The following is a 21,335-nucleotide window of genomic DNA, read 5'->3' as shown; positions in this document are numbered from 1 at the left end:
TGGAACATTCACAGAATTCACAGTTGGGAATAATAAAGGAAACTAAGAGAGAGTAGGGACTAAAAACAACAAAATGAGATCCAAGATGGAAAAATGATCTAAGAAGCATATTCATTGGCATGAGTATATTGCAAAAGCTCTAATGCCAGAAATGGCATGGGAATGGTCAGTGGGCAGTTTTCTAGCAGCTAAAGGATGTTTATGTTATTTTGAACTTCGTAAGTAGAAATATCGTATCTGTGAACCAGCAAAAACTTAGCATTCTGAATACAAAGCTGATGAAACAACTTCACATGACATACTTTCATTACAGTTGTATGTGTGTGGGAGTAAAAAGCTCATAAAAATCATTTAATGCAAGGAGGATATAAAATATATGTTATTCTAAGGTAGTGTCCCAAACTGAATTTGTGCTGGTGTGCAAGGGGTGTATATATCCTAAAAAGAGCCAGTGCTTGTATTTTAAGTGAAAGTAGAGTGAAAATACTTGTAAAGAAGGTATTTATTTATTCAGGAGGGGTATGGTGCATTATCACTCTCCCTTCAGTGAAGGCAGGCTGATATTGATGGTTTCTTTCTCCTCACTCTAAGCTCCACTTGAGGTTATTCCTATACATTTGCTGAGCATGTTCTGCACCTTGTATTCCTTCATAGGTCTGTAATTTCCATTTACTACCCACCATAATATGTTTTACATGTGCCTTTGTTCCCTTTGCTACCCCTAAACCTGCATTCCTTTGATGACCAGTATTTGGCCATTTGAGAGCTGCTTATAGCCCTGAGGCCTCAAATATCATCCTGTGTCTGTACTCTCAAGGTCTCTGCTGTCATCTCATGCTTGTACTCCTTGATGCTGCACATTTTTATAGGAACATAGTTCATTCTACACAAAACCACTGCTTGCTACTGCTATCTATTAGTACTATCTACTATATTTAATAAAAAATGTTAAATCACACAATTGTACAAAGCTGAAGAAAAGCAAAACCAAAGGTTAATAATCCCCTGGTTATGTGATAATTGCTGTTACTTGCTAAAACAAATCTCCAGGCAGGTCAAGACAAGCCCAGACAAAGCCTGACAGGTCTTGAGGTTGTGGTAGTCTAATACATATCCTGTGGCCTGTTACAAGCAATGACAACACCATACTTTCAGGCTACAAGGTTGCATATGTAAGGGGAAATTTTTCCTTGTAAGGATAATAAAGCATTAGGACAGGTTGCCCAGAAAAGCTCTGCAGTCTCCATCTTTGGAGGTTTCCAAGACCCAACTGGACAAAGCAACCTAATCTGATCTCAGAGCTGACCGTGCTTGGAACAGGAGGTTGGATGAGAGACCTCCAGAGTCCTTAAGGCCATGTTTCATGACTCTGTGACAGTGGTGATGGAGGTAGACTGTGATCATCCTTTGCCTCATATTCTTCCTTCACCTCATACTCCTCTGCTTTCTGGGTTTTAAATGAACCACACACGTAAAATGTGAGTGTAACTATCTGCAGTTTTCCCAGACTTTCTCTTCCAGACTAGCAAAGACCTTGAAATGACTGTAGGAATCATTTCTATACAATTTTATAAAAGCTTTGTTGTCTCAGTATCAGCTGAGTTCCAGTTGACTTACTCCATCAAGAGAAAAAAATGACATACTCAGAGCAAGTCTTTCAGACTTGTTCCAAGAGACTTCTTAGTTTACTATTCTATATGTGTGTAGATATGTGCATATATAAAACATATATATACATACACATTTATAAAGATATATCAATGAAATATATGTATCCATAAAAACATAGATATAAAATCGATATAACATTCTTTAAGAAAAGCTAATGAAATGAGTAGTTGAAGTTTAAATATGAAGAGAAAGTAATTAAACAAAACTGAATGCAGGTGTGGGGCGCTCTGCTTTACAAGGCTGCAGAATAAGCCCTAACAGGTCTAGGGTGGAGGGAACTTCAAGCTGTGGAGGGGAACCAAAAGGGTAGGAAGGCACAAACAAGATGGGGTATGTCCAAGGGCTAGAGACACCTGCTAGAAGCCCACTAGTGGGCACCCTATGCAAAAGCAGTCAAAGAAGAAGCTGATTCTGTGAGCAGGACCGAGAGGCCCCCACATCCAGTCCCAGCCCAACAGGATAATCATATAGTATTACTGGGGCAGACTTTGGGCTTTGCATGGTGCTGCAAGACACACAGATCCCGTTTCACTGTATTACCCATGACAAAAGATAGGGCATTTACCACAGCTATTGCTTGCATAAATCATTTCAGCCTTATGCATTCAGGTTTGAAGGGGTACGAGTCTGAAGAATATTCTTTGATGGCATTTCTTTTGTATACACAACTTCCCTGGTTATTTCAAGATGAAAAACACTTGTGTTGACTTTGCTTACTTAGGTGCACTTTTGTGTTCTTCCTGTCCCATGGATGCACATCACCTAACGCTTCCTGAACAGGGTCAGTGTCCTCAGGAGTCTCATGGGACTTTCCACTTATGTCTCATCTTCTTCCAGAAAAAGAAGAGTTATTTCCTCCCTTTCCTGACTGCTCTGCTTCACATGTGCTAAGTACTTTTGAAGACTGGCTGTATACCCCTTTTCATAAGCCACCAAGCCTGGTTTCTGCAGAACGTCCCTTATTTCAGCATCGAAAGAGTGGACTGCATCAGCCGTAATGTCAGCCCAGTTAACAGTGGCACCTTTAGCTGCTCAGCTGATTTGCAGGCACTATATATACATATATGTATACATATTTTATATATATTCCATCACTGATTTACCAAAAGGCCCATGATGAGCAGAAGAGCAAAACTTACAAGAAGACCAGAAAACACATTGGCTTGCTTCACTAGTAGCTTCTTTCTTTTGCAGGATACACTTTTACTATTCAGGCTTTTAATAAATTTGTAGCTCTGTTGTATCTGGTGGGATGTTAACGGAATGGTCCCCTTCAAGGTACTCAGTGCAATTTCAGAAACGGCCTTTACCAGTCATCAGAAGCAGTGCAGAGTACTGCTTTACTTTGCTGGAGTGTGGACAGGATCAATCTCCTCAGGAAGAACAGACTACTCTTCAGACACTGGAACATCATGCTCCTGAGTCTGCACTGATAGTAATGCAGTCTGTCAGTCCAGCTCTCTTCTATTTATTTATAAGCATTGGTTTTTCTGTTTGTTTTTGTTTTGGTTTGGTTTTTTGTTTTGTTTTTTTCCCCCTCAATATACAATGGCCCTGGCAGAAAAAGACTAGTTCTTGCCCTAAAAGCCTCAGAGGTAGAAGCATTAAGATCAACACCCAGTTATCCAAATGGTGCCTTTGTACCATCTTCAAGTATTTCTAAAAAGAACTGAATCCTGCCAAGAAACATCTTCCTGGCTAGCGATGCAACCTAGGGCTTATCTCTTGGAGGTTCTTCAATAATGCCATATATTTTGTGTTGAGAGTGATGAGTATTTTACCAGCTCTTTTCACCCTGGCAAAAAATATTCTGGACAACATACAACATGCTAAGATTTCTATGATGCACATACTTAGTAAAAGCTTTCTCAATTTTATTGCTCTTCCAGCCACAGTTCATCAAATGATTGATAACAACCATCTTTAATTTATTACAGGGAAATGAACAGTTATCACTAAGACTTACAGGTAAGTCTTCTACAGATTTGATAAAAAGACATTTATAGAGCAGATCATGATACAACAGTTGCCAACAAGTGCCACACCAAACAATTTTCTCAGTTATAATACGAAGTAAGCTGTCAACTCTCTCTAAATAACTTTTCCCATAATTGGGAGATCCTGCCAGAACAGCAGAAAAGGAGTGCTTCCCACTCGTGTCCATGATCAAAAGCCATAGAGGAGGCTTTTAAATTTTGTAATCTCTACCTTTTTGTCATAGACCACCTTCTGCATTTTCCAGAGCGGCCTAGTTCCTATTGCCCACTTCTGTTTGTTCCTGACAAGAGTGCTGCTCCATTATGATCTTTTAGTGTTGTCACTGTCTGGATTTATGCCGTAATCCAACATGAGATCCCTCAGTGGCTCAGAATCCATCTTTTCTCTGTTGCGTTCAGAGCAATGCCTCTGAGCATTAAACATCACTTCGCTCCAGACTACAAGCAGTCATAGGATTTGGGGCCTGATGACACAAACTCAGCAATGTTCTCATCTGGCGGCAAATCGCTTGTCAACTCACCTAAATAATCATCAAGAAGGGAGCACATTCCAATCCCCTAGATGACTCACAAATGTCACAGTTTGTGTCATGACAAAGGGAAACACTTTGCATCTAAGAGAACATAAAGGTGAGAACAGAAAGCTGTTGTCACCCCATCAATGACTATATAGACATCCAAGAAGTATGATCCTGTTTGAGATCCACCACCTGGCAAGGCATGATGGATTTGTGTATTTTCCCTTTCAGACACATAACCCATTGAATAGAGGGGTCAAATATCTCCTTTTCCTTTGATAACAGCCATCTAGAGAGAGGAGTGCTACCATGTTAGATTTAAGAAACTTAAACTGGTATATGGACATGCAAGTAGAGGCCAGTGCAGTGTACTGAAAAGAATCTATACAGCAATAAATCTTCATCTTTTCATTGACATCTTTCCCATATAATGTGTGACAGGGTCATCACCATAATCTCATTTCTATAAGATCTGCAGGCTTCCCCCCAAATTTTTACATCTTGCTGGCCATAGTAACTTTTTTTTTTTTTTCAAATCAAAAATCTTTTCCTGATTAGCTGTGTCCCATGCCAAGAATTGCTTTTTCTCTTCAAGCATCATGCTGTCAATCCCATAATATTGTAATGGCGGAGGAGGGCCTACCTAACTTTGATTTTCAGCAGTGTTTTTTAGAAAAATAGGGAAATAACCTCTGCAGTCCTCTATACCCAAAGCTTGGGGAAAGCTGCTTAGTTTCACAGGTAAAATACTTAAAGAGTCTATGAAATGTATACTCAGACTGGATACTTTTGTGCCCATGAGTTTACCACTTTGGGTGGTAACTATTGGGTGGTGGCTATTGACAAAGTAGCCATCACTGCCTCTGCATTACCTGCTAGGGAAGTGTGGTGTATCCATAAACAACTGAATATGTTAAGTTCATGAGGCATGTGTCCCCTTTAAACTCATGTTCTCCTTCAGTTTTCCCTTACGCCCCTTCTTCATCCCAAGGGACATCTGGAGCTAACTCCATGGCAAAAATGTAGTTGAGGACAAATGTCCCTTTTTCCTGCATACATTCCATGTGATAGATAATATAGCCCTGCCCTGCTTACGGGTTTTTGATCATGGGCATGAATATCCCTGGTTTACACTACCCACCTGTTTATAGCACATTCCATACTTCCAGCCTTTTTATTTATGATATTTTTCTACATAGGCCTTGCATTTCTCACAGAAAACAATTCTGCCAAATAGTATAGCCAAACAATCAGCTTCTTTTTTTCAACAGCTAGGGACTTATACCTCTATACTCACTCCCCAGATCTGCATACCTGCAGCTAGAGCACCTTATCCTTGTCCCCAAGTTACTGCACAGTTGTGAGACAAGCAGAGCTGGTACTAACATCTACAGCTATGGCTGAAGTTATACAGTGTATGACAGAACTCACAAAAGTTTCTTACCCCAGATAACTTCCTGATATCCTTCACACCATAATAATGTTGTGTCATTGTCCCAAAAGTCTTAGGGTATCTAAGACTGACGCTTGGCTTTGAAAAAAAACAATCTTTTTTTTTTTTTACCGCAGATAGGAGGAAGATGCTCCTACATAAGCAAATGTAGGAGCTCCTCAAACAAGACGACATCACCCAGACATGACCCTCCTGGGCCCAGAGGACCCCAGTTTGCCACATAGCTCTTTTGCTCTGCTTACCATTTCCGCCTGTCAGATCACTCACTGCTGTAAGTGCTGTGAGATTCCCAGCAAAACAGACATGGTTGCTGTTGCTTAGGTTGATTAAATAGCCCCACTTGTCTATAATTTTGGAATGGGGGATAGATTATAGGGTTCTGTCTATCCCAGCCCCAATGACTTTTACAATAACAGCAGCCAGACAGAAAGTCTATTCAAAACATAGCTCTCTTCTACTTTGCAGGGGGGCAAAAACTAGTTTAGATGCAGTCAAAGAATTTCACAGCATTCATACTGTTTAAGTTAATACTTGGAGAATTCAGCCATGCATGCTGACAGCTTCAAGACAGAGCAGATTGTAATCACCAGGTTCAAACAGCTGGCATAAACGATCAAAAATTTGCTGTACACCCTAAACAAATGTTCCCTAAATTAACTAATCTGCATTCTTCTACTTATCACCTACCTCTGAACCTCAGAGTGGGAACCACACCATCAGTCCTAATGTTTTTCCAGGCAGCCCTGTGAATGCCTGCCAGGACCAGCCACCCCATCCTGTCTACCCTGGAAAGATGTTTCAGCAGGAAGTCTCCCACCACTAAAAACAGAGGTGCCACCATTTTGTAAAACATCATTGCTCAAAAGTGTGTCAGAAATCACTTGCCTACTATATGTACGAAGGCTGCCATTTTTGACAACATTTTACCCCTCATGTTTTCCTACTGCTTTGTGATTGTTGTCTTTTTTTCTTTTCTTTTTTGAAGCCGTTACCCTCAGGTGGGCTCAGAGCCTCCTCTTTGAGCAATGACATTTTACAAAGTGTCAGCCCCTGCATATGTAGGGTGAAAGGACCTCTGGATCTGAGATACTTCAGGGTAAGCTGGAAGAAGGGGCTGGTCCTGCAAGTCAACCACACAGCAGTCTGTGCACACCTGGGGTGTGATGTTTTACAAATTATGTTCTACATCTCTACAATTTGTTATCTTCCAAAGAATACCCTATTTAGGATTAAGGGGCAGCTTCAGACTCCTAGGAGCCTGTCCCATGCTGAATGTGTCATTTCTTCTCCAGCCAGCAAGTGCTCTGCAATAAGCACTTTTTATTTGGAATCATAGAATTGGTAAGGTTGGATGGGACCTCTGGAGATCATCTAGTCCAACCCTCAAATAAGTGGCCCATATGGGGATTGAACCCACGACCTTGGCACCACGCTCTAACCAACTGAGCTAAACCTAACCCCTGAGCTTAGCTAAGAAGAGTTTAGAAACTTTGTAAATAATACAGCAGTTCAAATTAATTGACAGTCTTTTAGATCCCTTCAGAAAGAGGAACAAAAACTGAACTTGTACAGATTGCTGCTTCCTTGGCTCACAGCTGAGTTCCAGTAGACTGGAGGCACAGTTAAAGGCTGGAGTGGTCAGGATTTTCCTGCAGTTGCCTATGCTCTGACAATTTGTGGGTAAACGAAGGACTTCATTTTCTAATTTGTGTGAACATTTGTATGAATTTGTGTGAGTTAGAGAAGTGCAATGCCATTTACTGCATTAGCTTGCAATGAGAAGCAAAAGGTAGTGACTTCTCACATTTAGATGCTGTAACATAGCATTTATAATTATAAATAGCAATAATCTCTGGTTAAGTAACTCACTTGGATGATTGACTACATGACTGCAGAGGGTATCAGTTTTTTGGATTGAGAGTTAAATGTTAAAGATTCTCTTATCTTTACATAAAGTTCTTAGCTCAAATAAAGGTAATTCTAGAAGTGGCAATAACGTTCTCTACTATTCTTAAGCATGCTAATCTGTTGGAAAACAGTATGTACAGAGTGAAACTTCAGAGTGAAAACACATACAGAATCAAATATTGCATTCAAAGATTATATGAACATGCCAAAACTCTTCTCTTGTAGCAGTGGAAGCAGAAAGGTTTGTTCCACTGGCTCCTAGCCAGGTTAGTTCATGGACAATCCACGGGAGAGAATAGCCAGAACCATCTCCTGCCAACAATCCCCAGTACAGCACACTAATGAATTGTAACAGCTGCTACTTGAAAATGAAATGGTTGCATTAGATGAAAAACAATGAGGGAATTGTTTTTCAATTCAAAAAATCCCTTACAAAGACCCCAAGAAATGTATAACATCCAAAAGTTGCTGTTCAGAAGCAGGCATAATGATGACAATTTCCTTAACTAAAATAAGGAATATAAGCACTATAGTTATAATGCCAAAAATCTTCCCAAGGAGACTTGTGCAGTTTGAAAGGGCTACAGAAAATTGAAGTTTTTATGCATTGTATATTTGTTTCCGGAAGTTATCTGTGCTTCTAGAACTGGTAGCCAACATAATTCCACAAAAGAAGCCAGTTCTCTGTACACATTATGGTTTCATTAAAATTAATAACCTAGCAAAGATTCACTAGATCAAGTGTTACTGATAAAAGGCAGATGTACACAATAATAAAGCTGAGATCACTCTAAAAATTAAAATAATAAAACAATGGTTTTGTTATTGATGTCAGTTGATCCAATCACCTGATGAATACAACAGCTTATAGGACTAAACTATAGAATTAGCGCTAACAGAAATAGGTTTTCTTTTTAATTCTATTTGAGTAATTCACCTTCTAAACAGTCCAAGATCCGAAATGATGTTCTAACCAAGACAGCTGGCTGACCTTCCTGGTGGATGACATCAGTATCTGCCAAATGTAGCATCCAGCTTGGTCTTTCACCCTTTCCAGGGGGCGTCATTCAGTGCAAAAGGCCAAGTTATTTGGTTCAATGTGAAAAAACAAGGCTTTAAACATGCCCTGCTAAAATCTTACTTTTCTTTGCATGCTGTAGTGGTTTTGTTTATTCCTAAGACCTCAAAATCTTTTCAAAGCCTAAAGAAAATACAATAGTTAAAAAGTAGTGCGTTTAGATATCACTTCACTCGGGAAAATATTGTCTGACTAAATAATAGCTTGCTATTCACTTTTAGAAGAGTAAAGGTTTGAAACCTTTTGTGTTCTGCACACACGGCACATGCACCTGTTGGTGTATACACGAACACTAAGAAAAGGAAAAAATGAAGGGTCTTGCTCAAAAGCTAGGTTTCTAATTTTGAGAGAGAGTACAACTTTCTAAACAGATGTATATGTCTCCAGTCTAGAACAAAAATCACTTTGATGCTATTTTATTAAAAAAGCTTGAGAAAAGAAACAAATATGGTGCTATTTTGCACTGAAATACAGAGGAAAAAAAAGACAGAATTTTATGCACTGGTTTTCTAAACAAATCTATTCAGCAACAAGACCAGTGGTGACCCTGTTGCTTCTACTGTATATAAATCTAAGTCTCTAGCACAGAAAGATGTATGTATAATCCAAAGAAACAAACAGGGATTGTCTGATGTTCTAGAGAAAGTCAAGAAGGACCAAGCTTAAATTGTGGATAATATACATTATTTCTTCAAATCCAGCTGTCTTTAGCAAATAAATTTGTCAGTGGTACCTACAGCAATCTATAGGATATTATAACATAAAACATACATCGAGACATGTTTGAACACACACTGTTCATAATTTTCATATTTGATGATGAATTTATATTATTAAGCATCATATACTGTTATGAGATTTTTTTTTTTTATTTCCAGGAGTGATTTAGGGCTAAAATTCAAAAGAAAAATGATACAACTTAACAGTTTTATCTGTAGCAAAGTGCAAACTAAAACATTTAAGAAGCCCCATGTTTTTCATTTAAAAATATGAATTTAGAAGTTGAGAAAAGATTTATAATCAATATTTTTAAAGATAGAAGCTTACAGTTACATTATTAATTCATATTTAGGCATGTTAAAAAAAAAAAAGTCTGATTTTTAAAGATTCCTTGCCCTGAGCACTTTTGGATTTCAGCAGGTTACTCAGCAAACTTGAAAATCAATCAGAATCTACTTAGATGTCCCCCTAAGAACACAGTCTTAATTTTGAGTACCTAGATATGAAAGAGCTGCTGTATCTCATGAAATTAGAAAAATATTTCCTTCGTAGTCAAATTAACATATTTCCTTACATATGCTGAAATTCATAAAAAAACAGAATTTATCAGTCCTACAAAATGTATCCATGAGCTTGCATCTAACTTGTATACTTAATTCATAATTTCTAGTCTTTGAAAATTATATATACTTGTGACATTAGAAAGGAACCTTATCATCCAGAAAAGAGGCTATTGCAGAATTGTGGAAAAACAGACTAGGTTGACATTATTCCCACAGATCTGAACGTTAAAGCAGAAGTGTCTCTGCTTCCTCAGCTAGTTCCTTCTGGTTGCTCAGGATTGTAAATGATATTAGCTAGCCTACCTTTAATAAGGGTTTTTTACAGGAAGAAAAAAAAAAAAGATTTACTACTGAAAGGAGATTGGGGCTAAGAAAAATAAGGAATAAAGAAGCTGCTAGTAGTCTGAAAAGCACAATATGAAGCATATACAAAGCATATACAAAAACATAAAAACTCAGAGCTTTCAATCAGGTAGAGGGCTAACCATGAAGAGATTTAATGTGATACATGCTCCATGCAGATTTTAAAGACAGCACATGAATAACAAAAAGTAGGAGAAATACATTAGGTGGACTAGAATAAGAAAGAGGGGGGAAAAAGTGAGAATGTAAAAACCCAACCAGATGGAAAAGCAAAATTCCAAAAAGATAAACCATACTCGAGTACGTAAGCATCTGCTGAGCACAGCAAGAGAACCAACAAAGAAGAAATGAATGGAAAATGAAAACATGAACTTTTCTTTAATTGTGTTTCTTCCTGCATTCCTTTACACTGAAATTGAGGTTGAAATTGGATTCTCTTCAGAATAACAAATGTTTTTAATCAAAAGTAGCTCATTTATAAATTCTTTGCTGGTGCTAAGTATTAATCAGAACTGTGTGATCTCTGACCAAGACGACTATCTTCAGGACTACTTTGAATGAAACACTTCTGCAATTAACAACTGAGTTACCAGAAAAGTCCATGGGCATTTTGTTTCCACCAGTTTGCAGGACTTCCTGGATGTAAGCTGTGTCGCAAGTAACAGCTACGTCAAGACTCTGCAGTTACGAAAGCTTGAATCCATTGAAGTCATTTTCCCAGTGACTTGAAATGTGTAGAATCCATGTGAACTGTTTTGATGGCTTTCACGCAATTTTATGCTTCCACCTCTTGATTTTGCTTCATGTTTTTAGGCATTTCTGAGACAAATACAGCTCCTTGTCTTCTTCAGCTTTATTATAGCCAAACTTCTTCATTTCCATCCTTAATACTTTCATTTTATGATAATAACGTCTAGACCTGGAATACGTCTTTAACTGGCAGTCTCTAGACAGCAAGGATTATCAGTGAGATACGGGCTACATCTGAACTTATCTGCTGGGTAAACCTCTCAGAAGACCTGAGTATTTGGATCAGTCATTCATAAAATCCAGTGAGTATGGTGACACTGCACACAAGCTAGAGCACCTTTATTTTCCATTAATGTGCAAAAAGCATATTAATGCCTTCATTTGGTGATAACATCTTATAAATCAGAGATTAATGATCCCTAACTAAATAATTTGCCATAGAGGATTTCAGAAAAAAGTTTTTGAAATATTGAAAATATTGTTTTAGAATATTGGTGCTAACTTTAATTTCACTGGATAAAAGCTGTCTTTTTTTGTTGTTTTTATTCAACAAGCTTAAGTACAGCCTAGGAGATAGATAAACTTGGGCACTTAGAACTCTTAACAGTATATTTTGTCTTCCATTAGTGACCACCACACTGACCCAGTATGCTGTCAAGCTGTCAGAAAAATTACCTAGCATAGCTCTGGGCACCCAGCTCATAGTAAGGACCAAACCCACCTTCCATGAAGTGAGAACCCACTTTTCCAAGCTATTCTTCAGTAATAATCTTTATTTCTTCAGAATCGTGACTTGCAGTCTGTATTTCTTTTTCTCCTCCAAGGCCTTCTTTGCTTACATGGGTCTCACTAAGAGATTCTCCGAAACAGACACACTACCTCCCTGAAGGATGGCTCTACCACCACTAGTTGAAAGGAGGGCATGCAACAGCAAGACCGTCTTCTCCCGCTCCCCCGCCAGCTACCCAACCATACCCAGCCTCTCCCCGCCATTAATCTGCCCCAACCCCCGCTGCCCTCCAGCTAGGCGGCCACCAAGCCCCGCCCTTCGCCGACGGGGCGGGGCCTTGTTGTTCCGCGAGCCAATCAAACACCGCCGCAGCCCTTTGCAGCTGCCCTGCGCGCTGGAGGGAGGACTGTCATTCACGTTACGTCAGGTCGACAGGGGGCGGGGAGGTGGGAGGAGATAGAAGGCTCCCGAGTGGCGCGGGCCAATCAAACTGCGGCTTCTCGCGCATGCTCATCAGCTATCTTTACCCCTCCGCCCCGCCCCCGGCGTACCGGCGTCCCCAACTGTTGCAGCAGCCTGGGGGAACCGTTAACCGCTGTGGGCGGGGCGCGTGCGGCGGGCGTTGGGCGCCTGGCGCGCGCCGCTCCCCTGCACTCCTGCCTGCCCTCCGCCCCGCCCCCCCGCTCAGGCGGCCGTGGTCCTCTGCGGTGTCTTCACCGCGGACAGACGCCGCTGCCCTCAGAGAGAAATGAGCGGGCACGCAGAGGTATGGCTGGCCTTCCTCCGCCCGCGCTGTCCTGGGGCGCGGGGACGCGTTCCCCGGAGCACGCCGGTGGGACCCCGCTGGTTCGGCCCTTTGGAATCAGTGAAAAAGTTGAAATAAGCAGTCGCTGCAGCCGAGCTGTCAGTGTCAGGAGGCCTGCGAATTGGGGTGGTTTTCCAAGCTTGCTTCCTTTAACTCTGTGGTCGTTGCTTAAAAAGGAACTGCGAAAGAAATTCATGGTTAAATTCGGTTCAGAGTTCAAATTCTGCAAATAAAGAACAGAAGGTCAAAACATTTCAGACAATGCTGCATTTGCAACGTGGTGTTTTGTAGCTTTGCATTTGTGCAGATATTGGAAAATGCATTTATGCTCATAATTCTCATTTTTCATATATTGCTGTTGTCTCAACAACATGAAAAGGGTTGCAGAGTGTTCAGCTTCTTTTAACGACTATGGCTGAATATGTAGCAACAATCTACTTTGGATTATATTCCTAATTTACCGCTAGAAATTAAAAGTGATACAGACTGTGGCAACTCAGCGTTCCTCCTAGTGAGTCACATTAGCTTTGATCTGTATTGCCTTTCTAGGTGAGATTTAAAGTATACATGTTGACCAGTGGAGTCCTGCCTAACTTGATATCCTCCTTGAGAGGCTGCCCTGAGCAATATCTCAGTAGCCAAGAAGCAGAAGTGTTGGATACTTAGGTTTCTGATGTTCTTTCTCTATATGTATGTATATGACTGCTGACTGCCATACACTTCGTACTGCCATTTTGGTTTTGGTAGCCTATGTTTGCATTCCTGCATTTTGGCTGAGCAGTGAGAAGGCTATAAAGGTATCGGTTCTGTAACGGCTGTCTGCCACTTTCTTCCTTGCTTGGTTCCTCTATTATAACCAAGAAAGCATATTTGAGAGGCAGTGGCAACTGGGTATACAGTGGTATGAAATTGAGGTCCAATCTTGGTCTCAGTATGTTTTCCTCTGCTTTCGAGAGTTTTAAAGTTATGTTTAATGTCTAAAATGACTATATTCAAATCCATTTCTCATGATGCTCCGTTTTAGTATTTTCCCTATATAATCAAGCTTGAACATGGATCCTGCAGCTACAGGATTAGACTGTTGCAGCCATCACAGAGTTCTCTTGGTCCTATAGACTCCATGGGGTTCTGTAGACTCAAAAGCATTGCAATAAGTGGTCAGAATCTAAATATGTTTTTGTTATAGGCAATTCTGTTATGGGGAACTTTTCAAGTTAATCACGCAGTTAGCACTCGGATTGATATAGAAATACATAGAATGTTTTTGCCATGAAACATCCTTTGGAAGCTTTGATACTTTCGTTTTCCATATGGAGAAACTGAAATGCAGAGTAATAAGGTGATTTGCTCATAATTGCATGGAAAATCCTTGAACCAGAGGTAGAATTACTTCCTTATAGTGCCATCTAGTACTCTTAAACAGAGATTTTTTTTCCCCCTATCACTTGGTTTTCATCATCATAATTTATAGGCTGGAAATAATACATTCATTTTTCTCATTATATTTTTTTGTTTTTGTTTCCAGGTTAAAGTGAAAATACCTTTTGGAAACAAATATCTGGATGCTATTTTTTCTGTCCCAAAGAAGAAATTAACATGTGGAGTGATTCTTACCCATGGAGCTGGAGGAGATATGAATTTCCCTCAGTTAGTTTCTTTGGCAGGCTATCTTGCATCCCATGGAGTTCTGTGCCTGCGGTTTACTTGTAAAGGCCTTAACATTGCTTATAGGGCTAAAGCATACAAAACAGTTGTGGTAAGAAGTGACCAAATTCTGTCAAAGCTCAGATCCGTGGATATGCTTCCAGAGAGGGCTACAGTACCTCCAGTTTTTCCTTAATTTGAAATGCTCGCAGCTGATTAAAAAAAAAAAAAAAATCAAAAAAAAAAAAAAAAACTTACCTACTTCTGGATTTTCTAAATTACCATCAGAGATTAGTCAAGCAAGTATGGAAAAAGCAGAAGCGCTGGTTAACTAAACGGAGCTCACCATGGAGCTAAACAGCTGTAGCAAGTATGTGGCTCTGAGTTCAAGGAGAGAAAGAAAAGCTTGAGACAAGGGCTTAAACAGAGCAAGGATGTTCAGTGGGAGAGAATTTTTAGCTGGGAAAAATGAAAGGATTTGGACAGGATGGAGTAGAAGGTAGACATTCTTGGAGCCTGGTGAGGTGCTTGATGAGAAGGGGAATAAGGGATACAGTTTTCAGAGGCAATTTCAAAGAAAGGAAATTGACCTGGGAATTATGCTGGCTCTCTGAGTGTTTGGTGCTGAGAGATCAAACTTTGGGGAAAGAAAAGCAGGGGATTCTGGGATGCAGAAGGATTTGGGGCAGAGGAAATTGGAAGTACCACATGAGGGCCCTAAATACCAAAATAATTTTTGGTTACAAAAGCAGTTTAAACCATTTTATGTTTGTGTTTTTTTTTTGTTTGTTTTTTTTTTTTTTTTTTTTTTTTTTGCTGCTTATTTATTATTTAAGATGCTCTTACATATCTGGATTTTGTTGAAATGAGCAACCTTTTGCTATGGTAGTATTAGCTTAGAGTCTGTTCTTGTTCTGGAGTGTGTAGGAAGGAGTGGAACTGTTCCTCTGATTATATAGGGCATGGGAAGGTAATCTGAGCACTTTGCATCAAATGTGAGATTCAGGTAGGATTTGTAAGGGCATCACATATTTTTATTTGGAGAACTATGTCCAATTCTTAAAGAATTCATCTGCATGAAGTCATTGTAATTGTTTGCCTTACTTTTGAAGCAAGCCTTTGTTAGTATTAATGTCTGTGCTCTCTGATATTTTTCTTCAAAGCATAATGTTGTTAGCCACTTTATATTAGTATGCTACTGCATAACGGTAGTTTAAAGGCTTATGCTAAGATCGTAGATACTAATTTAAAAAATCAAATTAGTTCTGTAAACTGAAAAATTCTGTTGCTGAATTTTATCTTTTTTTTTTTTTTTTTTTTTGTCAAAAGTAACTGATTGCATTTCTTAACCTTTTTGCTGGAAACATAAAGTAAAATATATGACCTTAAAACCCTCAGTGAAGGGTCTTTGTGCTAATTTACTGTGCCTTGTGATGGGCCAAAAGCCTAAATGTGGTCTGTTACTATAACGAGGCTGATGCACAGTAATTAGGTACATTTTAGTAACTTGATAGCATATCTGAACTTTCAGACTTTCTGAGAACTAATGTGAAGTTGTTCATGATTATTACTCATCTTGCATTTTTCCCACAAAATATTATGTAGTTACTTGTGTGAAAAACAAAATGTTGTATGTATATATGTTCTTTGTTTAATCAGTAGGGGAGAATTCCTCCCATTTCATGTTTAATAACCACACACAGGAACAAAACCATTTGTGCTGCTAACCGCTGATGACTTGTAATATTTCACTTTCTTACTTCTTAGGAATACTTAAAGCTTTCTGATGATTATAAACTTTCAGGTGTTTTCCTTGCAGGTAAGGTTTTCATTATCTGTAATTTTTCCTCTTATACTGACTTTAACAATTATAATCTGCAATTACTTGCTTTGAAGTCTGCCGTACTCTGGTAAAAAAATGAATGAACCTCAGAAGTGAAGCATGGGTTCCAGTTTGAGATAGGTACCAAACACTTGGTGTCTAACATGGTAACAAGCTGAATAAATAAATTCTCACTAGTTAGAGAAACTAGAGATTGCCTAGAGAGAGCAATTCAGCTGTCTGCTAGTAGGATTTCCTTTACAGAGAGTTGAATGCTTTGTAATCTTCATTAATTATTTGTCTGCTGACCGCAGTGGAACATAGGTACCAAGTCAAGGTACATCATCTGCCTTTGGGTGTTTTAACCTGGAGCTGAAACCTGCAAGCTCTGTAGCTGGTGGATGAGCCAGGCAGGTACACAGTTCAGCTCTGTATCAGCTGCATTGAGCAGCATTGCGTCTTGGATCAAAAAGGGGAATATCTAGCTTGACATTTTCAAAAAATTCCTGTGGGAATATGGTTGTCTAGACATTCACCATCCTTACGGCTACTGCAGATTTTGCTCAAGAATAAGAAATAGGCCATGTTTTCCAGATTCTTTGAGAGAAAACGTTATACTCTTAACTGAAAAAGCATGACTTCACTGATAATCCATGTGTATGGGATTACTTGTGTCTTGAATAATTCCAGTTGCTTGCAAATGACTGTTTTCCCAAGACAGATTTTGCTACAGAAACACAGTGGCAGACAGAAAATCAGTTATATTGTGTGAAAAGTGAAGTAGATGCATCCTACCCAGATTCCAGTTACTACTATGCTATGTAACCAAGGGGGAAGTAGTTTAGCTAGAGGTTAGTACAAGAATTGTTAGATGAGTAAGGAAGCAGCCAGAAGAAGGATTAATGAGCTAGAGTGGGATTGCTGATGAAATTCAGGACTGGGTTTGGGAATTGATCTGTTTAATATTTCTTGTTAACAAGTTTGACACAGAAGATATGCACTAATTAAATTTATTTTTGGAAAAGTTGAAAAGCATGGCAGGGGAAGCTTGGGATTTAGCATGGGAAGACTTTGCAATTTTATTATATCTTGGATGTTTTCTCCGGAAAAATGCAAAAATAAATGATTAGATTCCCAGTACATCCTTCTGATTCCTTGGGGGTGATTAGGGTTAACTTGATAGTGGAAAATCTGAATGTCCTCTGACTAAGCTAAACCAAATCCACCTTAATACAGGTTAGTCCCATTGGAATCAGACACTTGTAGCATTCAATTTTAGAGCATCATAGACTCGTATGCCTTTTCTTCAAGGACATATTTTGATACTCCCCCCCACGTTGCTATTATTCATGCCACAGGTTTGTTCCCTCTTCCCCTTCTTCCTCTCCCCTCTTTAAATTTAGTTTTATGCTGAAATTTGAGGTGTGCATAAACACTTTCTAGATATGAGTTGGCAGCAAGGACTAGAAAACTTCATTTATATTCTGAGCAGATTAAAGTTGTGTAAGAAAATCAATACAAGAGAACAGCATTGCTCTTCAGAATTTCAGAGGTCTAGAATGTAGGGTCTATTCCTCGTTTTTTTCCATAGGATGAACTATTATCCCTTCCAGTATTCCAAAGGAGCTGTATCTGTTTCTTTTTCCTTTTTTTAAATAGTGATGTGAAACCATAACCAGTGAGATATCTTATCAGAGAACAAAAAATTCTAGTTAATATTTTCCACAGAATTGATGAATGAAAGTATCTCTGGAATTTTATACCACTGTTGCACTGAAAAATACTTAGGATTGTTTTTAGGAATTGTTTATTCTATTGGAATGTAGATGACGTGATAGTGGATATACTTTCTTGCTTTATTTTTACATGGGAGAAAGGCCGTTCCATGGGCTCACGAGCTGCTGCCTCAGTGATACGTCAGCTTAGCCAGGATGGTGGTGATGACTTCATTCAAGGCTTAGTGTGTTTATCTTACCCATTGCATCGACCAAAACTTCAGTCCAGGCTCCGGGATGAGGATTTATTATTTATCAGGTGTCCAGTGTTATTTGTCTCAGGATCAGCAGATGAGATGTGTGAAAAAGTGAGTATCCCAGTAAATGCCACTATGAAGGGCAGTATGGAGGAACAGGAACTAGTCTCAGTGACTTTAGTATTGGTATCCACAGCTGTGACTGATTAATAGGCTTCTCTAAATATGTATCTTCTGAAGGAAGCTTTATGTAGGAAACATCACCATCAGAATTAAGGAAACGTGAGGTGCTATCTTTTGCTGCTTAGCACTTCTGGCTCATACTTGATCAGCTGCTGTAAAATCCATTCTTGGGCTACTAAAGTATTGTTGATTTACATGTTTTGTCTTTATAGGATTCCAAATTATAAACAGTATGTGGAAGCAGAGAGTTATTTGCTATGTAACCTGACAACAGTCTTAACTCTGTATTAACCATTTCAGGTTACAAAATAGAAACATTACACTATGCTACCAATCCATGTTCATCATATTTTTGTGATACATTTTTCCAGCAAAGCAGGCCTGTGCACAAGACAGATATCTGTGAAAGAAAGTGGTGTTTTTGTTGCGATGAAAAACAAGTGTTCAGTGAACATTATAATGTTTTTCTGCTTTGTTTTCTTGCAAAGTACATGTATGTTGTTCTTAAACAGTCCTACTCAAATTTGAGACTATGTGCTTAGCATTTTCCATGCCTGGACAGTTTATAGGGAGACATAACACTTTCATAACAGGTTGCTACCAAAGTTGGTTGTTAGAAACCAGCACATACTTGGAGTGCCCTCTTAACAGGGGAAATCTTAATTTTTTCTGGACTAATTTATCATTTATCTTAGATCTGTTTACCAGGAGAATTGAGCAGAGTCAAAGCTAGTCTCTCAGGAACTATATTGATATTCTACCCTTGTAGACAACTCTGACTTAACAAGTTCTGTCATTTTATTGCTAGTAATACCCTCTGGCAGTGAGTGTAGATTCCTTTATCAGTGCCGGGAAGGAGCATTCACAGGATTATGGCCTCTACAAGTTTTTTAAGTTCTAAATTTCTTCTATTTTCATTTGAGTGATAGACTGACGTTGAGGGCTAACCTTTTAGCAAATTCCATTACTGAATATGGGACTGTCACATCTTTTCTGTCAACATCTTTTTAATGTGCACATAACTCCACTTTTTTTTTAATAGTTGCCTATTATGTTTTGCACGGGTAAAGAGACAGCTGTAACTTGCACAATTTTTAGCATCTGATTCTCTGACTTTTCCCATTCTTGATTTTCTCCATAGCAATTGTTAGAAGATGTGGCAAGCAAAATGAAAGCTCCTAAAAAAATTCATTGGATTGATAAAGCAAACCATGGGATGTCAGTCAAAGGACGAACAACAGATGATATCATGGAAGAAATAAACACACAGGTTTTTTTTTGGCTCAGAGAAAACATTGAACTAGAGCACAAATGATTATGTATTGTTAAGCAATACCTTAGGTTAACATTTCCTAAATATAGCAGATTAGAGTTTGTTATTTCTGATAGACAGGTTTTTGAAAACAAGTATTTTCTGAGTGGTTTAAGTATAAATATAACTTTGTATGAATGTAAAATTTGTAAAACAACTGTTTTTAAGGGAAGGACAAAATGTACCAAATATTCAGTATTGAGGCAGCATTCTTTTTTGTATCTCCATGAAAATTCTTACGCATGTATTATCTACATTACCAAATAAATGTTTTTTGACTATTATTCAGAGTAAAATCAGGATCAGAGGGATCCTGAAAATCAGGAAAATCAGAGGGAAAAAAATCTATTTTGAAGCCTCTGAATCTTTAAATATGTATATTTTTCTGGGTATATTACTAATGCTATGCTTGTTTTGAAAAGATTTTTTTTCAAATTAAGCCTTATTTTAAAAAGTTGTTTTGCCATATCCTTGACCTCAATCCACTTCAAAAAACTATGGCAGAAGTAGAGCAATCTCCCACTCCTACAATGTCACTACCTTAAAGAGGCAGATTCTGAGCCTGCATGTGGTGGAGGAGAGGGATAGGAGCATGGTACTGCAAGCAGTTTTGTGCGTCAGGAACAAAAAATGTTAGTAGAGTCACAGTTTTGAAAAATTAGCCTGCTACAATCTGTTATGTAAAGGTCTCTTCTCGTGGGCTGCTTGGAGACATGGGTGGAGAAGACTACTAGATTAAAATGGAGAAAAAACAAACGATGTTTTTACTAGTGGAGGAATTCCTGGAGGAAGAAGCAGTTCTGCCTGTGTGATATGTTTCCCAAGGCTTTTGGTAGGAAGACCCAGAGGAGGCATGTGGGAGTTCAGGCCTCATGCTCCATTAGGAGGAGGAAGTCAGGTCTCCAACACTGAACTCTGAAGACTGGAGGTATACTTTGTTTACAGCTGGAGGCCTCCCCAATATGGGATGTGAATAACCTCTTTGATGGTATAGCCAAGGAATGTAGCAATATGCTCACTGCCTTAAACCAAAAAAAAACCAGAAGGATGGAGAATGCCAAGCTGCACTTCTGACTATAAATGAATGTACAAAAGTGGAAGCATTTTGGAGTTAATTGCTGAGTTTTCCATAGCATACTGCTGGATTGGGCACCTGCTGTATCTAATAAAAACATCCCATGCATCATTCTGAGGGGTGAGAACAACCTATCCACTGGGCTTGCAAGTGTTTCTTGCATGCATGCAAAGTGCACAGTGAGTGCTCATGATCTGGACAGTGCTATCTTGTGCAGGGGTCAAACTGATCTTGGAGGCCAGGCCTGTGAACCTGAACCACGAAAAGGTATGTTCACTAGCCGCTCTCAACAGCACTGGAACAGGTTGCCCAGAGAGGTTGTGGAATCTCCTCTGGAGATATTCAAAACCCGCCTGGACGCGATCCTGGCTAACATGCTGTAGGTGACCCTGCTTAAGCAGGGAGGTTGGACTACATGATCAGAGCGCAGCTAACAGAGGCAGCGAACAGACACAGCAGTTTGCACATCACTGTCTCGGCTCTGCCTTGGGCTTCTGGGACCCGTGTTGGACATTGTGGTCTGCTGACCCTTGTGGAACGAGGGGACTAGAGAGTGACTCTGCAAACAGGTAAGGGGAGCTGGGCAAGGGCAACTGCAGAAAGCCTTAAGCTCTCCTGGGAGAAGCCCCAGCACTTACCCCTCACTGTAGCTGGATGTAGCTACTGCTAATGAGCAGTCTCCCTTGCCCCTGAATAGAGGAGTTGGGGGTTTTGACACAGGTAGCCCTTGTTTAGGGTGGATCAAGTACCCTGTGGGTTGGTAGTAGGGAG

The 21,335-nt window shown here is 39.4% G+C and overlaps 1 protein-coding gene across 1 annotated transcript; it reads left to right on the top strand.

The window, feature by feature from the left end:
• The first annotated feature begins 12,316 nt into the window (after positions 1-12,316).
• Positions 12,317-20,716, top strand: TEX30 (testis expressed 30). The gene is made up of 5 exons (XM_062575629.1): positions 12,317-12,517; positions 14,082-14,312; positions 15,968-16,019; positions 17,900-18,105; positions 19,319-20,716. Exons 1-5 carry the CDS (start codon positions 12,500-12,502, stop codon positions 19,490-19,492), a joined length of 681 nt encoding a protein of 226 aa, XP_062431613.1. The 5' UTR covers positions 12,317-12,499; the 3' UTR covers positions 19,493-20,716.
• The last annotated feature ends 619 nt before the right edge of the window (positions 20,717-21,335 follow it).

Source organism: Rhea pennata, chromosome 1 (genome assembly GCF_028389875.1).
Source record: "Rhea pennata isolate bPtePen1 chromosome 1, bPtePen1.pri, whole genome shotgun sequence".
NCBI lineage: Eukaryota > Metazoa > Chordata > Aves > Rheiformes > Rheidae > Rhea > Rhea pennata.
The sequence above is the reverse complement of the archived record's forward strand: the minus strand, read 5'-3'. Positions and strand labels throughout refer to the sequence as shown.